The sequence below is a fragment of the Lemur catta genome, chromosome 12, assembly GCF_020740605.2.
Source record: "Lemur catta isolate mLemCat1 chromosome 12, mLemCat1.pri, whole genome shotgun sequence".
NCBI lineage: Eukaryota > Metazoa > Chordata > Mammalia > Primates > Lemuridae > Lemur > Lemur catta.
In genome coordinates, this window is record NC_059139.1 from 511,709 (window position 1) to 530,320 (window position 18,612).

General features: G+C 49.9%; 1 protein-coding gene across 4 annotated transcripts in view; it reads right to left on the reverse strand.

Annotated features, from left to right (window-relative positions):
• Window positions 1–4,204: 4,204 nt before the first annotated feature.
• SDHA (succinate dehydrogenase complex flavoprotein subunit A) overlaps window positions 4,205–18,612 on the reverse strand; it is a 28,241-nt gene continuing 13,833 nt past the window's right edge. For 3 of the 4 annotated variants that reach the window (XM_045566081.1, XM_045566080.1, XM_045566078.1), the window contains exons 9-15: window positions 17,727–17,922; window positions 16,200–16,371; window positions 13,090–13,208; window positions 9,123–9,234; window positions 8,824–8,954; window positions 7,303–7,416; window positions 5,576–5,873 (exon numbers count right to left, since the gene is read on the reverse strand). In XM_045566081.1, coding sequence (XP_045422037.1) covers window positions 5,787–5,873; window positions 7,303–7,416; window positions 8,824–8,954; window positions 9,123–9,234; window positions 13,090–13,208; window positions 16,200–16,371; window positions 17,727–17,922 — 931 coding nt within the window. In that variant the 3' untranslated portion in view covers window positions 5,576–5,786. Of the gene's footprint in view, window positions 4,383–5,575; window positions 5,874–7,302; window positions 7,417–8,823; window positions 8,955–9,122; window positions 9,235–13,089; window positions 13,209–16,199; window positions 16,372–17,726; window positions 17,923–18,612 lie in introns of those variants that run through there. The other variant, XM_045566079.1, reaches the window with a different exon arrangement.

Consider the following 18,612-nt stretch of genomic DNA (forward strand, 5'->3'; position numbering starts at 1 on the left):
GCCTGCCGGCGGGGAAGCTGCAGGAGGGCGCCCGGCGGTCACGGAGCCCCTCGTCGCGGGTGGAGACGGCACCGCCTCGTTCTGGACCCCGGGGCCACCGCGCCCCGAGTGTCCCCAGCGCGAGTCCGGCTGGCGAGCTGCCGGCGCGGGGCGGCGAGGCCCGGGCGCCTCTCCCGGTTGCCGTCAGCCCCGCCGTGCGGCCCGCCTCCCTCTCTCCGCAGGGCGCGGACTCGCGTTCTTTGCCGTCCTGCAGGGAAACTGAGGCTCTGTGGCTCTGGCAGCCGCCCGGTGCGCTCATCTACAGACCTCCGTGACAACGCTGATTTTTTTTTCACGGCCTAGTGAGTTCAAATGGTTTCTAGTTCTGTCCTCATAAAGTATTCACATCATTTGTTAAACGTTCCTTTCTAGAATCTTCCACAGCTCTTTGACCTGTAGTTTCTGAAATCCATCTTGACTCTCCCTCCCATCTCTGGCTCTTTTTTGTTCTCCGGAACTCTGCAAATATTAACAACTATGATTTTGCAACCCAATTTGGAACTTTTCCGTTACCCCGGCAAGACACGTCCCAGGGACCGCAGCGGGCCTGAGCCTCCACCTCCGCCAGCCTGGAAGGCCGCGGCCAACGTCGCCACGGCGGGAAGAGCTGGCCTGCACAGTGCATTGACCGGCAGAGAAAGCCTTACTGAAGGCCCCCAGCTGCGCTGCACCCCGATGTTCACAGGCCGCTTTGTCTGACCCTCCCCGCGCCGAGGCACCGGTGCGCGTCGCCCTGACCGAAAACCGAGGCTCACAGGGGAGTAACCTGCCTGAGGTCCAACAGGCAGTAAGGGGAGATTCACGCGCCCAGATCCTTCTGTGCTCTGCCTGTATCATCTCAGCGGCTTAAAAGGGAGATTAATTACTATGAAATGGAGGTTTAAAGAAAAAGCACCTGCGTGTAGAGCAATGTAAATGTGCAGATGGATGCGTCTGGAAGAACAAGACACACTGGCCTGACACACTCACAAACTGCCGCTTCAGTCCCTCCCTTTACTGCGACTCTGCTGTCTGAGGACTCTAGCTGAGTCTGCACCCTGTCAGCCACGGGGTTGTGCTGCGAGGGGACAACCTTGCCTTTCCTGAGTCCTCCCTATGGTCTTACGCCTGGGTCCTGCGGCCACCTACGAAGGGGCGGGAAGGTACAGTGGAGACCACCGTCTGCCAACAGAAAGAGGCAGGTCACCTCCTGGCCCTGTTTCTGCTGACTCAATCATTTGAAGCATCCAGGTGCCACTATCTTCTCGCCTATCTCAGATTCAATTTCCTCCAAACCAGGTCTGTTCTAAACTTTCCAGGAGTCGAGAAATTAACTGAAAGATAATACTCTTTCTCCCCTACATTAACATTAATCACATTATGTATCCAAATATTGGGCCAGTCTTTCCTTTGGTCTAATGTCTCTGAAAATGTTTTCCTAAGTGTCGGCTTTTTCTGGAGGCTAGTGTTCCTGACGCTTCCCACAGTGCCCCTTCTTGTTCCTATGTCCTTGGCACGTCATAGGCCCTCGATAAATACTTGTTCGAGGGATGACCGTCCCGTGCTCTCTATAGTGTATCGTGCACACACCTAACGCGGCATCCCTCCGAAGCCACCCTAGTCCCTTACTTATTCTCACAGGGTCACTGATGGTTGCATTGTGACGTTGGCACCCTGAGGAGCTTTCCTCTTTCTCTCACTTTCCCTTTTTCAACCTCCTATAGAACTCCAGGGACAGCAGACTGGGCTACAAAATCATGATTTTTAAATTCTGTCATTCCTTACTCATTTATTTGCAGGAATTCTGTAAAGAACTTTTCCTAATCAACTAGGATACCCTGAATAGCAATTTGTAGAGAAAAGGCAGGATACTAGCTTATTTTATTCTTTTCTTGCAAGCATGAAAATGAGGCTTATTGAAGAAAGATAGGATTATAGGGCAAGAGCAAGACGCAGGTTGACAGAGCATGGCACTTCTGCCACGATGACAGCTGGACCCCCTGTCACAGCAAAGGGAGAGCACAAGGGCAGCTGCCCAGAAGACTAGCTTCTCAGAGTTGGGGTCAGTGCCCTGGTCACCTCTGAGAATGACCAATTATGTTTGTTTGGTTGGCTTTGCCTTTTTAAAAATTATCATTATAAATTCATGGTTTCTAACACAGGCACTGTTTCAGTCAGATCATTACTGCTTGACGCCTAAGTGAGCAGAGCGCCGTCCTCCTGGCTCCCGTGTGCCTTGGCTAGGCCCAGCCCTCGTGGGCAAGTCTCCACTTTCTGGCTCTGAAACCCAGTTTAGGCTCATCTCGCACATTTCCTGCCCCTACCCAGGAACCAGCAATTTCTTCAGGGAGCCTGGTCTCTTTCGGTGCAGAACGGTGCTCAGAGCCCACAGTCTAGGGAGCAGCAGTGTCCACAGCTACTGCGGCAGCACTAGGCAATGTGTGTTTTTGGGAAAAAAAATTGAGTTTACACTTATATTTCTAATTTAGTATTATAGGGTTTTTATACCTCTGATTTTATTCTTGTCTTTTTCTCACAAAAATCATTTTAAAATTAACATAATTAGTTATTAGCTTTAACTCAACCCACACTTTCAAAGGATTAATACCAAGATGGCTTGTCACAATGAGACTGGACCTCAGGGTTTCTCAGCGGCTCTACTTGTCTTCAGACTACGGCTCACTCAACCTGTATAAAGTACTATGTGCTAACACCACTTGAAATAATTTCCTGTGTGACTGTCACCAGCTTGATGTGCAGCTGAGTTGCAGAGACACATGACACTGCATGGCCCAGGCAGTCCCTGGGCATTCCCCAGACACGCACTGGCTTCCAATGCAAGAACCATCTGGAACTCCGCCTTGGGCAGCACTGAGCCCTGGAACAGGCAGGGAGTGCCTGGAGTCGACAGCCCCGACTCTGAAGTATGGAGCCAGTGGAGACACAAGCCAGCCCTCTTGCCCTTGCCCTGCGAGGGGGGTGGTGACCATCTCCCAGGGGAGCCCGAGCTGGCTGCCGGCCACACCCATGGTTCCCGCCCTCGCCGACTTCCCTCCACCTCCTTCCAGCTGCCTCCAGGATCACCTTCCAAACGACCGTCTGAGGGCCAGTGCCTGCAGAGTTCAATCCAAGGCAATTAGGTTCATTTGTTTCAGATTATATTTTTCAATTTTAGGGACTATCTTAAAAATTTTAGTTTGGTAATGTGCAAACAATTACATGGGGCTGGGTGTGGTGGCTCACACCTGTAATCCCAGCACTTTGGGAGGCCAAAGGGGGAGGATCACTTGAGCCCAAGAGTTTGAGACCAGCCTGGGCAATAGAGTGAGACCCCATCTATACAAAAAATTAAAAAAAATCAGCCAGGTTTGGTGGCACGCGCCTGTAGTCCCACATAGTTGGGAAGCTGAGGCAGGACTTGAGCCCTGGAGTGTGAGGCTGCAGCAGCTGTGAGTGGACCGCTGCACTCCAGCCTGTGATTTCAGAGGACACAAACACGGTTTCAGAGTCCAGAGCATTACCTCAGAGTGTACGCAGAGACACTGCCACCACTGTCCCGTGTTCCATGGCAACCCCTTCAGTCTTTTTTCTATCTAGTGAGTAAGGAGGAAGGGAAGCACCTGACTCTGCCTTCGAGCCCTCCTGCCCGCAGCCGACACCACAGGTCCTGCTCACTCTCCCCACGGCGCAGACCAAGGCGCCTCATCCAGCTGACGCACGTTTGCAGTTTCCAATATCGCAGATGCCACCGTGAATAATTTGTAGATTCCTAGAACTGCTGGGCCAAAGGGTAAACGCATATGTAGTTTTGTTAGATGTTGCCAAATCCTCTTCTGTGAGGGTGTAACTAACGTTCTGTGTTCCCACCAGCGACACTTCGGAGTCCTTGTATCCGACAGCTCCTCAAAGACAGTCCGATGGCAAACTTGGGGTGTTTACCAATCACATAGATGAGAAACTTTATCTTAGAATTCCCCCATTTTTTTGGTTATCATTTTTAACCAAAAGCTGTACGTTTCTTGAGGTCTAATTAGCAAAAGACAGTGAACATATTCCACCTATAATTTTCCTTCTGCCCCTTTGTCATCTCTCCACACCCCCTCAGTCTACAGGGAACCACAGACCTGTTTTCTGTCATTATACCTCAGTTTTCATTCTCTAGAGTTTATATAAATGGAATCACACAGACACGTACTCTTTTTTTAATGCAGCTTCTCTTACTTGGCAGAATGATTCTGCGACTCATTTGCACGGCTCCGTGTACCGACAGTGCACTCCTGTCACTGCAGAGGAGTGTTCCGTTATGTGGGCATAACATGGCCATTGTTCCCTGCATGTGATGTGCTGCTCTCTCCAGCCACTGACTGCCAACAAAGACATCAGATTATTTCCAAAAAAAAAAAAAAAAGTAAGCTAAACGTAATACTGTAACTGACTCAAAATTCCTTGGTCAATTTTAGTGACTAGGTAGGTTTCCATTAACTAGCTTTTTTTGTGTCACTTCTGGTCAAGAATCTAAACAGTCACTGACTCTGTGTTTATCACACCTAGACGTTTTTATCCAACTGTCAAGGGCCCCACCCATCACCCACTCTTAATTTCCATCACATCCTAACATCCTCCGAAGTCTAGCCCAGCACCTGGCACAAGGAGTGGACAAGGCCTTTACCACTTGAGGAACACACTACTCCTGGGTGCTGTACAGAATGCAATCTGTCTGTCCCTAAAGCCTGGCCACTGTGTGGCCCCGCCCAGCTCCAAGCCCCGCAATGGCCGTGGTCTTCAAAGGCAATGTTAATGCAAGGCTGCCTTATAAAATTTTTCTTAACAAAAAGATACATAAAGGAACAAATTTATAGTATTTTTTTGGAATGACAAATTTTGGAAAGAATAAATTCATTGTTCTATAAAAAGAACAGCCTAAAAATAAAAGAGACCTAATTACTCTCATGTCAACTCATTTAGTATTTGGTTATTTAAATAACTGAGGCCACATGCTCACCTAGTCAACCATCTGCCCAGAACAAGGAAGAAATATTAGTTGTCTTCATTTGCTGTCGCAAACCAAAATTCATTTTTACTTAGAAATAAACTACAACCACAAAGTATCTGGATACTGATGTCACAAAATACAAAGATAATCACATTTAATATTTCAGGTCAACAAACATGCCTAAAGCCAAACAGTATGGTATTTTAAACAGATTTGGAAATAAAATTTGTTCATTTATGCTTTGTTAAGAATTATGTCCAGTCTTATCATTTCACAAGAATAACGCAAGGGGCTGGACGCGGTGGCTCACGCCTGTGATCCCAGCACTCTGGGAGGCCAAGACGGGAGGATCGCTTGAGCTCAGGAGTTCGAGATCAGCCTGAGCAAGAGCGAGACCCCGTGTCCACCAAAAAAAAAATTAGTTGGGTGTGGTGGTGGTACTTGTAGTCCCAGCTACTTGGGAGGCTGAGGCAGGAGGATCTGCTGAGCCCAGGAGTTGGAGGCTGCAGTGAGCTGTGACGAGGCCACTGCACTCCAGCCCTGGTAACAAAGTGAGACTCTGTCTCAAGGAAAAAAAAAAAAGAATAAAGCAAGGGACAAAGCTAAGTGCAGTGCTCCCCAGCCGCTGGCCGCTGGGTTTACAGTCGCTATTCGAATGTGCTCCTTATTCCCTCCTCAAGTGCAGCGTTTTATAAAGGCCGTTAAGACAAGACAGGTGCATGAGCTAATATACATAATTACAGAGCTGATTCTGTGGTCATCACATTTCCTCTCGTCAGTAGGAGCGAATGGCCGGGGGGACCGTGGCACAGTCTGCTTCATTCAAAGTTTTGTCGATTACAGGTCTGTATTCCAGAGTGACCTTAAAAAGAATAGTTGGTGGTAAGTCATGTATGAATTGCCATCTCGTGTTACTTGCTCTTGAAAAAATTTAGATTTACAGCTATCAGAACTTAAAGACAAAGGTATTCACTGGAGTATTTTCCAGTGACACAGTGGAAACAAGGCACGTGCATGACAGGGAACCACATGACGACGGCCAGTCTGCACCGTGCAACAGAGCAACCAAAACACCACAGACTCTCAGTGCTCTGCAAAAACGCATATGTCACGAAGAGGTGAAGCCTCGCACATACCATCACACTGTATGTTAAACTATCTACTTCTTCCAGTTTTTCTACCAGAAAGTCTTCACATAGGTTAAACACCCATAATCCAAAAATCCCAAATGTTCCAAAATCTGAAACTTTTTGAGCAATGACACGGAGAGGCTCACGGAGCACTTTGGGTTTCAGATTTTCAGATTAGGGTTGTTCCCCCAGTAAGTATAATGCAAATATCCCAAATCCAAAAATACCCCAAACCTGAAACACTTCTGGTCCCAAGCATTTCGGATAAGAGATACTCAGCCTGTATACATAACTTTGTACACATATAGGAAAAAGTATGTACACGTACACTCGACTTTTAAATATTTCAAAATGGTAATAGGTATCCCTGATTGATGGGCGTTCATTTGATTCTTTTTTACTTTCTAAAATGAGTGTGTTATTTCTTTTATAATCACAAAAACCTCCAAACATTATTAAAAGCAGGCTGGGCTAAAGCAGGGAAGTCTGACTGCTATGCACTATCAGAAAATGGCCTTCGTGACAAATCATGAAAATGACCAGCTGCCTGAATTAAAGACCCACTAGCTGTGCCATACAAGTGATGCCAGAGCTCACCTTAACTTCTGCAGACACAGGTAAATGCTTGTAAGACTGGTACAGCTACAAAAAGCTTAAGGGCAGACACTTTCTATCTTCATTATTTCTGAATCTGAGTGCCCAGCAGAAGTGCCAAGTGAGCTGCGCTGCAGTGGAACAAGACACAGCCCTCTCCTGCAAGCCCAGCGGGCTGTCCCCAGCGCACTGCCCGCCCAGCCCGCCTCAGCGCCTGTGCTGCTCTGCTTGCTGAGCCTACCGGCACCTCGTCCCCCTGGCTCCCCGGCAGCTGCCTCCAGGTGCATTTCTGGTAGTGGCTGTGCCTCCCTGACCTACACCAGGCCTTGGACACTTGGTCTCTGCCCAGCGACCCCACCCGGCCCTCACCACGGAGCTGACCCTTCCTCGGGCTCCTCAGAAGCACCTGCAGGCACTGGACGGCTTCTGGCCAGAAGCCCGACTGACAGTCTTTCTCAGCGGTGCCCCCGCTCTCGACTGCTGATGTAAACCTGGCTTTCCTCCCAGTTCACAGCAGGGCAGCAGGGGCATCAGCACATGGTGACAAGTCCCCCCAACCCTCCGTACCTTTCCGGTGCCGATGTCGACGTACGAAAGGGTGTGCTTCCTCCAGTGCTCCCCAAAGGGCTTCTTCTGCTGCCCCTGCACGGGCTTGGAGTAGTCGTACTCGTCGATCCGCACCTGTTGCCAGAAGCACCGACATTGCTCGTCACTCTGCCAGCAGCGCAAGCGGAGGCCGCACAGCACTGGAGTGACGCACGCAGGACTGGCCGCAGGCCCTGCATTCACTCCACCTCCCCTTCAGCCCGCAGGGGCACCAGGGACAAGTCCAACCCACTGAGGCCACAGAGCGGGTCAGGAGCTGGAAGCCAGCTGTGCAGGTCCAGAGTGATCCGTTTCTGTATTTTCTGTTAGATAATATCCCTTATGTTCCTAAAAGTTCATCAAATACTTTGTCTTTTTGTTTCACACTGGGAGATTGCCTCAACCTTTTCTTTCATCTTGTTTTTATTTAAATGTTTTGATTTCAGCAATATTAAAATTTTCAAAAACTCATAAAGAGAAGCTGAACGCTATCGAGGAAAATCTTGCAGGTAGGAATGGGTAAGTCTCGTAAGAGCCTCTTCAAACCCCCAAAGATCCAAACACTCGGCTGTTTCTGCTGAGTGAGCCGGGTGAGCGGGTGGGCAGAGGGGAGGCGCTTCTCCGGGGGCTGGTGGGGCCGCAACAGCCCCTAACCCCTAAATGTGAAATTGCAGAATAAGCTCCCCTGGGATCTACGTGCGTATCTGCAGTAACTGAATGGAATGGAGACTCATCGTCCCAGCCCCGTGAAGGACCAGCCCTGGAGAAGCCTCCTGGCCTGTACACATGACAGACACGCTCACCCACCTCTTCCTTCACACTGAGTACACATAGGGCAAACCCAGTCCTGGTACAAAGTCCCGACTAGCGGAGGACGGATCAATAAACTTTCACAGTAAATAAAACCCGATTTCTCCCGCTCAGCCGACCTGCCCGTTCGCCCGTGGTCGGCTGACTGGAGAGGCGCCAGCAGCCCACACGCTGGCCTGAGAGAAGCCTGCGTGTCTGCCCTGTGGAAAATCTTTATTCTTTTGCTGAGGTCGTTTGTCCTGAACTGGCTTTCACACCCCAAGCTTCCCTTTCCATGTTTTTGCTATCATATGCTAAATACTCTTTTCTGGCACAATCTGACACGTGTGCTCTGCACAAAAATCAGCTCACCTGAAAAATAGTGACCAGGCTCTGCAATACCTTTTCCACCCCACAGGGCAGGTCTGAAACAGTAGCTTTCCCATCATTTTAATTCAGTAAACTAGCATTTCCTGGCCATGGTACTCTGGCTGAACTCTAACCCTGGCCCCAGTGAGAACAAGGCACGCTTTGCCGAGATGCCGCTGTTGGCAGCAGTGGGTGCTGGTCCAGGCAAGAACAGGGCCACACTGGTACCAACGACAGTGAGAATAAGCGAATGAAAAGAATCACAGAGAAAATGCAGGCGTGGCGTGAGCAGCCCCAGGTGGGAGCAACAGCAGGGGCGTGGCGGGTGTGGGGCTGGGGGCACACCTTGTAATCTTCCCTGGCGTGAGCGCCCCGCGACTCCTTCCGCGCCTCGGCTCCGTAGATGGTCTGCAGTGCACACAGCATCAGGTTCTGCAGCTCCAAGGTCTCCACCAGGTCCGTGTTCCAGACCATTCCTGGGGGCAACACAAGGGCCCATGGGGGGCGGATCCAGCCACGCAGGCTCTCCAGGCCGTGGCCCTGGGCCCGCCAGCACACCGCCACGGGCTGTGGCTGTTGCTATCGCCGTGCAGCTGCAGGCAGGGCCCGCACACGGCAGCCTGCAGACAGCGCCAACCACTCACCCCTGTCAAACGTCTTCAGGTGCTGCAGGTCTCCGTAGAGCCGACTGACGATCTCACAGCCCTCCTGCAGCACGCTGCCCACACGGAACACTGCGGCGTGACTCTGCATGGACTGTGACACACAGTAGCATTTGTGAGCTTTTAACCCTCAGAAAAAGCCATACCAACAACTGCTTAGCCTTTGTTGGGACCTAAGTGTTTTCCACATTTCGTTGTATGTAAAATATTTATGTAAATTAAACAGAAAAACTAGGAAATTCAGACTATGAGAGTGTATTACTGCGAATATTTTTTTTGGTAGAGACAGGGTCTTGCAATGTTGCCCAGACTGGTCTCAAAGTCCTGGCCTCAAGCGATCCTCCACCTCGGCCTCCCCGAGAGCTGGGATGACAGGCGTGCGCCACCACACTCAGCCTATCACTCTGAATTTTAAAGTGAAGTTTTGATTACAGCTTTAAAAAGAATTTCTATGTTTCCATCGCAAGTACGTCTTCCAGCGAGTCGGCAGGCGTCACGTACAGGGCAGCACTGCGCTTCTGGCGGCAGGCTTTGCGGAACAGGGCGGGGGCACTGATGCCACGCAGACTTCTTGTGAGGCATAGTGCTCTGACCCAGCAAGCACCACCCCCAAGACCCCCAACGAATGAGCACCCAGTGCAGCCCACAGGCCTCTGGTGGTCACATGACGTGAACCAGCACCGCCCTGCCAGGGACACTCGCTAGGAGGTGCTGAGATGAGGCGGGTGAGCAGGGTGCGGAGGTCATCATGGAGCGGGAAAAATCTGAGGCCTGGGAACCCTCTGCCATCTTCGAGTGGGCACTGCTCCTCCGGTTGTTGTGTGGACGCTCTTCATGGATCACGTGCAGAAGACGGGCCATGAAACAAGCCCGAAGCTATTTCAGGTATGCTGAGAACAAGGCATCTCCCTTTGTCTCCTGCCAAAGGGACGGGCACCTCTCTCGGAATGCCCCTTCCTCCCTGCTGAGAATCCTCGCCAACACGGCCCCCCAGCCTCTGCTGCACCCCCCGATCTGGACGCCTCTTCCTCTGCCAACAGCAGAGAATGCCGTGTCTTTAGTTTTAGCTTTATGATTTTATGTGGAGATATTTCACCTAATCTTCTTTAGACTAATAGGTAATTGTAAAACTGTAATGCACATCATCAACTTACTGGTTTTTCAGAAAGAATACATGGGGAAAAATTGCATCTTAAATCAATAAAATATTCAACATTGTTTCCGGCCCTTTAATAGGTGTATATTTTTCACATCTTTTTCATGTATTTCTGGCTAAGTCTGTCCAGGGCATTTCCGTGTTTGGCTGTAACGTGACTGAGATGTCTGTCGACTTAGGAGTGGGTTGGCACCCGCGTACTCAAAAGCTACTCAGTTTACATGCAATTATCGAGGCACTTTACTACATTCTTCCATTATTTCTATTAGTTTTTCAGTTTATTCTCTCGGAATTTTTAGGAAAGCATATTTATAAATAATGATAATTTTATCTACTCTTTTTCAATATGTGCCTCATTTCTTTTTCGATTGTCACTATTATATATTAGCTGGAATCGGCAGAAAAATTACTTCCCCCACTGAAATGCATACTCCACGAGTGTAAGAACTTCTGTCTGTTCAGTGCTGACTCTAGCATCTCACGGTGCCTGGCACACAGGGAGTGCCAGGACAACCCCTATGTGGTTACTCAGTCTCACGGAGGTGCCATTTCCACACCCTGGCACAGGCTCCTACTACCCAGCGTGACGACCGTGTCTGTCCTGGTGGCCTCTGATCCCACCGAGGTCCTGCAGACCTACCGCGCCTTCCTCACGCCGCTCTCACCGTTCCACAAAGCCTCCCTCAAGCCCAGCCTCACTTGAAGACAGCGGCACGCAGAATTCTGAGAATGGAAGCAGGTAACCTTTCTCTTCTGGTGGTGTCGGTGTGTGGCCACTGGACTCCTTTCAGAATATGATTAAAGCAATGGGCTTCTTTTTAGAAAATACTCACGTGCAGAAATTCTTGCCAACAATCTCGGGAAGATAGAGACTGTCACTCATGGACAAGAATCCCTACGTTATGCTGTTGAGCCTAAGAAATACTGATTTATGGAAATGCCCCCATAATATTAGAGTCAGAAATGATTCAGGAGTTTTGCAAGGCTTTGCCCTGAAGGAATATGTGACCGTGTTAGTCTGCTATCAAAAGCTGCTGCCTCAGGAGGGCGTCTCAGTGGTCAGTAGCAGCTGCCTTCCAAGGTGACGCTGCAGTCTCAGGCCTGCGGTTCTCGCCTGCTTTGAAGGACAGAGCAGGTTTGCATGGAGCCACAGAACGGGAGCTGATCGATAAAGACAGGCCACCCCAGCCAGACACCTGTGGCTAGAGCAATTAGCCTGAGGGACAGCTCTTGCTTGACTTCTGAAGAATCTGTCGCAATACACAATAACCAGAGCCACAATGTCTCTGTTTTTGCTAAAGTGATAATTTTCTCTTAAAACTTAGAAGTTGGTCCTAAAAAGATTTTGTAACGGTTTGTTCACATAGATACAGTTAATTAAGGGATCTATATAAGCCTTTTGGGAGACTTTCAACCTAAAATGAACTACCTGTTATTATGTAAGTCTGTTACCCCTGGCAACCGATCACTGTACCCATAAATACTGATGTGAAACTTCAGTCTTGGCTACACCATATCATGAAGTCCTCTGAGCACCCTCCTGTACCTATTTCTCATAAATCTATTCTTTATCAACTATACTCTTGTCTCTATGTATTATTTCTATTTTCTATTTCCTACTAGTTTTTCATCCTTTGCGACGACCCCTGCCCGAGGGAACTGATTCTTCGCTGGGAGAGTAGCTAACTCCCCGCATTAGGCCGGGCATGGTGGCTCCCACCTGTAATCCTAACTCTTTGGGAGTCTGGGGCAGGAGGACCACTTGAGACCAGGAGTTTGAGACCAGCCTGAGCAATATAGTGAGAACCCCCATCTCTACAAAATTAAAAATATTAGCTGGGTGTGGTGGCATGTGCCTGTAGTCCCAGCTACTCAGGGGGCTAAAGCAGGAGGATCGCTTGAACACAGAAGTTTGAGGTTGCAGTGAGCTAGGATGATGCCACTGCACTCCAGCCGAGGCAGTAGAGCTTTGAGACTCCGTCTCAAAAATAAAAATAAATCCCTGTATAAGAAGAATTCAATTGCTTCCTGTTTTACACATTTTTATTGATCTAAACCTGTGTTTTTTCTAATGCAGTGACTCTAAGCACATATAGATATTTATATTAAAAATTGAAATGAAAGAAAATGAAAATGCAGTTTCTTTGACCGCATTCCAAGTGATCTGCAGCCACTTGTGGCTAGTGGCTATCACAGTGGACAGCAAAGATTCAGAGTATTTTCCAACATCACAGAAGGTCGCACTGGACGTCCTAGTCTAGAAGGCCAACTCGGGTAGCACAGGCTGCAGGGATCGGCTTTCACCCAATGCCCACCCTCCTCCCGTCTGAGTACATTCAGGGGCAGCAACGGGCCCAGCGTAACGACATCTCCAGAGTCGCTGGGAGCTGGGCGTGAGAGTGAGAGAGATCTCTGAGCAAGATGTGAGCACGAGGATCGTGCTGGATGCCCAGGAAACCTGCCAGGAGGACGCCGGGGGCTGTGCTTCTCTGACATCCCACTGCCCTTCCTCCTCCAGGCTGCGGCAGTCTGAGGACGGATGCCACGCTCCAGCACACCAGGGTCCCAGAAGGCTGTCCCTGATGCTACGCGGGTGCTAATTCTGCCCTGGACTGTTGACCTGCAGCCTTCTCTGCGGAAAAGGAGTGTGGTACTTTTATCTAATTTAGGCCTTCTGACCTCTTTTCTGTTCCGTCTTGATGGGTGCGGCATGTCCTGCTCCCTGCAGCTCCGCACCCCAGCGCAGGGCCGGCCGGGCAGCCAGCGTCCGCGCTCCAGCGCCCGGGTTCCTACCTTCTGCATGCTGAGTCGCAATTCCGACGTTCTGATGCTTCCATCAGCAAACCTCAGTTTGTCAAGATTCATCACAGATTCTTCCCCAGCATTTGGTTTAATTGGGGGAACTTTATCTCCTAAAAAAAAAAAAAAAGCTAGAATTTAACTTTTAAAAAACACTTAGAAAAACTGAATGAGTTTAGAATGACACACAAATGCGTATCACAGCCATTCAAGGACTTGACAAACCCAGCAGTGACCTGAGCCAACACACCGCCCGCCTGCCCTCACCCAGGGAGCCATCTACTGATTTGGGACCAATTTTAAAGATCATAAGAAAAAAACGCTGGCACACAGTAGCTGGTATCCATTAAGTAATCTTGGAATGAACTAATTAGAAAGCATCTCAGAAATTAAAATTCAAATATGCAGACCTTGTACTGTTACTCTACTAAGGGGAAAAATGACACCCTCCAGTGGTCCCCAGGGGTCGGCCACCCAGTGGTTCTCAGATGTGAAGAGACGAGGGAGGTGATGGCGTGGTTGGAGCTTGTCTGCTGATTCTGACTCACATGCTCTCACCTGTCTTTTTTTTGAGACAGGGTCACTCTCTGTCACCCTGGGCTGGAGTGCAGTGGCACAAAAATAGCTCCCTGCAACCTCAAACTCCTGGGCTCAGACGATCCTCCTGCCTCAGCCTCCTGAGTGGCTGGGACTGCAGACATGCACCACCATGCCCTGCTAATTTTTCTGTTTTTTGTAGAGTTGGGGGTCTTACTATGTTGCTCAGGCTGGTCTCAAACTCCTGACCTCAAGCAATCCTCCTGCCTTGACCTCCCAAAGTGCTGGGATTACAGGTGTGAGCCACTACGCCAGGCCAGCTCTCACCTTTCTAAAAAGACGTTTTGAGGATTTTTTCAAAGTTTTTCTGTGATGACATTTTTTAAGCAGCATTTTTCCCAACAGTCATACATGCAGGAGGTAGAAGGTGTGGAATGCAGGAGACACACGGTCGCGTGTTCCCGGCCCTCCCACTCAAGGCGCCAGGATGCCGACTGCTCTCAAGTCCGGCCAAGAACTTCTAGGGAGGCTGTTTCCTTTCCTTTTGTTTATAATGTTCTAAAAACTGAACATTCAGTAAAAACGACTATTTTTCTTTTGGTATAAATTTTAACACAAGCATAGATGCATATAACCACCTACCACAACCAGAATATATAGTAAGATTTAAACTTTGTTGGTTTTTCTTTCTTTTACCTAACCACTAGACGATATAGGACTGAACTTTTTAAATGTTTAAAAAATTTACATTTCGGGGGAATTAGTGGTACAAACATTTTTTTCTTTCATTTTTAAAAAGTAAAGCATAATTAAGATACAATAAAATCAAGTCAGTTTTTAGTGTAGGGTTTTCCAGTTCTGACAAGCACAGAGCTATGTTAAGTGCCAATGCAATCAGGACATGGCCTAGGCAACCCCCAATCCAGTTTCTTTGGTGCAGTTTTTCCTTTTCCAGAATGTCACATAAATACAATTACACACGTACGGCCTCTCGACTCTGGCTTCCCAGCACGCTGCGTGAGACATGCGTGTGAGTCGTCTGCTCCTTCTTATTTCTGAGTTTAAAAAGTGTTTATAGATCCCTCGGATACAAAAGTGTAAGGTATTCTTATAAAACTTTTTCTCATTTTCAAAAAATGGGAACCTCAACATTTCTGCTTTGCTCTGAGAGGGGCATCTGCCCTCACGGCTGTAAAGCGCAGGGCCGGCGAGTGGGACAAGCATTGCCCGTGGCAGCAGGACAGCCGCCCGCCCTTGCCGCTGGGCAGCACCGACTCGGGACGGGGTGTCACCTCCACAGGCACCAACCCCGAGCCGGGGGCACATCCAGGCAGAGAGCGTCTGAAACACAACCTGCCCTTTTCATTATCTGCACCTTTCCAACCACAAATACAAAGGGGGTGTATTTAACTAGTGGGTTAAGATTTCTGCACTAGTTTCTGTATCATTACTTCAATCTGTACAAAAAGGATTTGTTCTACAAACACAGCAGTGACGCTAAACGGTTAACATGAGTGAAACATGATGGGAAGAATGTGGGCCTGGGGTCCCCGCTGTGCCTCGCCCCTCACACGGTCATTCTGAGCAAATGAGGCACCACACCTGCTGTGGAGACCTTCTGGAAGGTTGGAACAACGGTAACTATCCTGTTTTTAGTGTATGTAAGTGGGCTCACACTTCCAGCACATGGAATTTTTTTTTTTTTTTTTTTTTGAGACAGAGTCTCGCTGTGTTGCCCGGGCTAGAGTGAGTGCCATGGCGTCAGCCTAGCTCACAGCAACCTCAAACTCCTGGGCTCAAGCGATCCTCCTGCCTCAGCCTCCCGAGTAGCTGGGACTACAGGCATGCGCCACCATGCCTGGCTAATTTTTTCTATATATATTTTTAGTTGTCCAGATAATTTATTTCTATTTTTTAGTAGAGACGGGGTCTCGCTCAGGCTGGTCTCGAACTCCTGACCTCGAGCAATCCACTCGTCTCGGCCTCCCAGAGTGCTGGGATTACAGGCGTGAGCCACCTCGCCCGGCCTCTCCTGCACATCATTTTAAGCTACCACGAGAAAATCACCAACTGAAATCTATTCTATCACTGAAGGCGGCACCACAATCCAACCTTTTATTGTGTTTAAGTCACCCTTTCCCTTTAATAATGATTAGTTATACTTCGTTCTTAGAGTGGCCTAAATTATTTTTCTAAGTACCAAGAGGTTATATATTCACTTAAGCCTATTGTTTACAGTATTGCAAATAAGTAATTTGTTTCAGGCAAATCATATGTAATAAACTTCCCTTCAAAATAGTAATTTCCTAATAGTGCCTTTTCTAAGCAGAACACGATGACTACAAAAAACAAAATGTAACCCCCAAAATTTACCTTCTTAACTGTGAAGACCCCTACCCACCTACGGTCCAGTCTCAATGCCACGACACACGATCTTGCCTTCCTGTTTCCTCACTTCCCAGGGAAGAGCCCAGACCACCTCCGTATGAGCCCCAAGCGCATTCCCACACATCAAGACCCGCAGCCCTTGCCTCCGGGGCGGCCCGGCTCCTGCAGACAGCACGTACCGGGCCTGCAGGACTCCTGGATGCTCAGGGCACAGGCCCGGCCAAAGACGACCAGGTCCAGGAGCGAGTTGGCCCCGAGCCGGTTGGCGCCGTGCACCGAGGCGCAGGCGGCCTCCCCACAGGCGTACAGGCCGGGCACAATCTGATCCTGGCCGTTCACGTGCTTCAGGACCTTTGGGAAAGAAGATTACGATGAAACGTCACGGCGCCCGTGTCCCCACAGGCCCGCTTCCCCAGACAGGGTGTCCGTGCCGCACGTAGGCCGACAAGGGCAGGAAGCAAAGGCCTCGTCTCCTCCGCCTGAGGGGGGCCCTCAGCAGGTACCTCCGCGTCCTCCTCTGCCCCCCAACACTCACCGGGCCAAGCAGGTCGAAGGAGCCCCCAATGCCAGAGTCTACGACCTCCCCGACATCCAGTTCCTCAGGACCCTGCCCACCCCCCTGACTCGGCCACCCCTCTGTGCCTGACTCAACGACCCGGGCTCAGGCTGGGAGCAGCACAAAGTGGGGGGGTGTGAGACATGGGGGTGCGTGAGACGTGGGGGTGCGTGAGACATGGGGGGATGTGAGACGTGGGGGGATGTGAGACGTGGGGGTGCGTGTGAGACGTGGGGGGATGTGAGACATGGGGGTGTGTGAGACATAGGGGTGCGTGTGAGACGTGGGGGGATGTGAGACGTGGGGGTGCGTGTGAGACGTGGGGGGATGTGAGACGTGGGGGTGTGTGTGAGACATAGGGGTGCGTGTGAGACGTGGGGGGATGTGAGACGTGGGAGTGCGTGTGAGACATAGGGGTGCGTGTGAGACGTGGGGGGATGTGAGACGTGGGGGGATGTGAGACGTGGGGGTGCGTGTGAGACGTGGGGGGATGTGAGACGTGGGGGTGCGTGTGAGACGTGGGGGGATGTGAGACGTGGGGGGATGTGAGACATGGGGGTGCGTGTGAGACGTGGGGGTGCGTGTGAGACGTGGGGGGGTGTGAGACGTGGGGGGATGTGAGATGTGGGGGTGCGTGTGAGACGTGGGGGTGGTGTGAGATGGGGTGCGTGTGAGATGTGGGGGGATGTGAGACGTGGGGGTGTGTGTGAGATGAGAAGGCGACTTCGGAGGCTGCCGGTCACCGCTCTTCTCTGCAGAGGGAGGAGCAATTCCCGCCCACCTCGCCTGACAAGGAGACCAACACAGACGGACGGAATGACAGGCTACTGATCATAAAGACCACCTGATTCACAAGATCATTAAACAATAACGAGATCATACAGGAAAGTAACTATAAACTGGAAAAAACTACAAATGACATTATGACTATTTACTAAGAAGAAATTAAGAAATTGTTAATAATGAACTGCTACTAAGGAGTAAATGTAAAAACTGGACTATAATCTCCTTCCCTCCCCCCTCCAGTAACAGCATTAGTAATTTAAAGTAAGTGCAATCTTTTAAACAACACAGTGCTTTTTTGAAGAAAACATCTGTCTTTTCCTCTAAGATCTGAAGGGGCAACTGCGAGGGGGCCCGACACCGTCACCTGGCCCTTGTGGTTGGTGGGGACGCCGCCCATGTTGTAGTGCACAGTGGGGAGCACAGGGATCGGCTCCTTGGTGACGTCCACGCCGGCAAAGACCATGGCTGTCTCTGAAATGCCAGGCAGGCGCATGGCCAGCTGCTCCGGGGGCAGGTGGTGCAGCTGCAGGTAGACGTGATCCTTCTCAGGGCCGCAGCCCCTGGGAAAATAGAACAGCATAACGTGAGGCCAAGAACGGTAACTATAGAAACCCCAAGAATACAAAATCACTGAAGCATGTAAGTTTCAACATTTTTGATACTGAAACAACTCTGCCCTCCATTTATGGTGACTGTCCCATCACGTCCTTTCTAGGCACCTCCTGCAAGGCAGGGACAACCTTGCCCTCACCAAACTCCCTCTCTAATCTTGGGGGTCGTATTTGCTACGTTTCCTTGGTAGATGCCTTAGAAAGTTCTCTATGCCAGACAGTTACCCTCTGTGCCCGTGAGGAACTGGTTCTAGGACCCGTGGATTCCCAAATCCGCAGATGCTCAAGTCCCTGACACAGAACAGGACAGCGTTTGCAGATAATCTGTGCACACCCTCCCTACGCATTCCATCATCTCTAGATCCCTGGTAACACCGGATACAACGTGAATGCCACACAAACAGCTGTCAGATGGCATTGGCCAGGGAGGAGCGAGAAAGGAAGGTCTGTAAGTGTTCAGTAAGGATGCAATTTTATTTCCACCCACGGCTGGCTGAGTCCACAGACGTGGCAGTCACGGATACAGAGGCATGACTGGGCTCTAAAAGGCCATCTGACTTCTTGTTTTTCACATAAACGTGTAAAACCTCTACAGGCCACACCAGCAGATAGTTAACAAGTGTCCACATTAAAGAACAG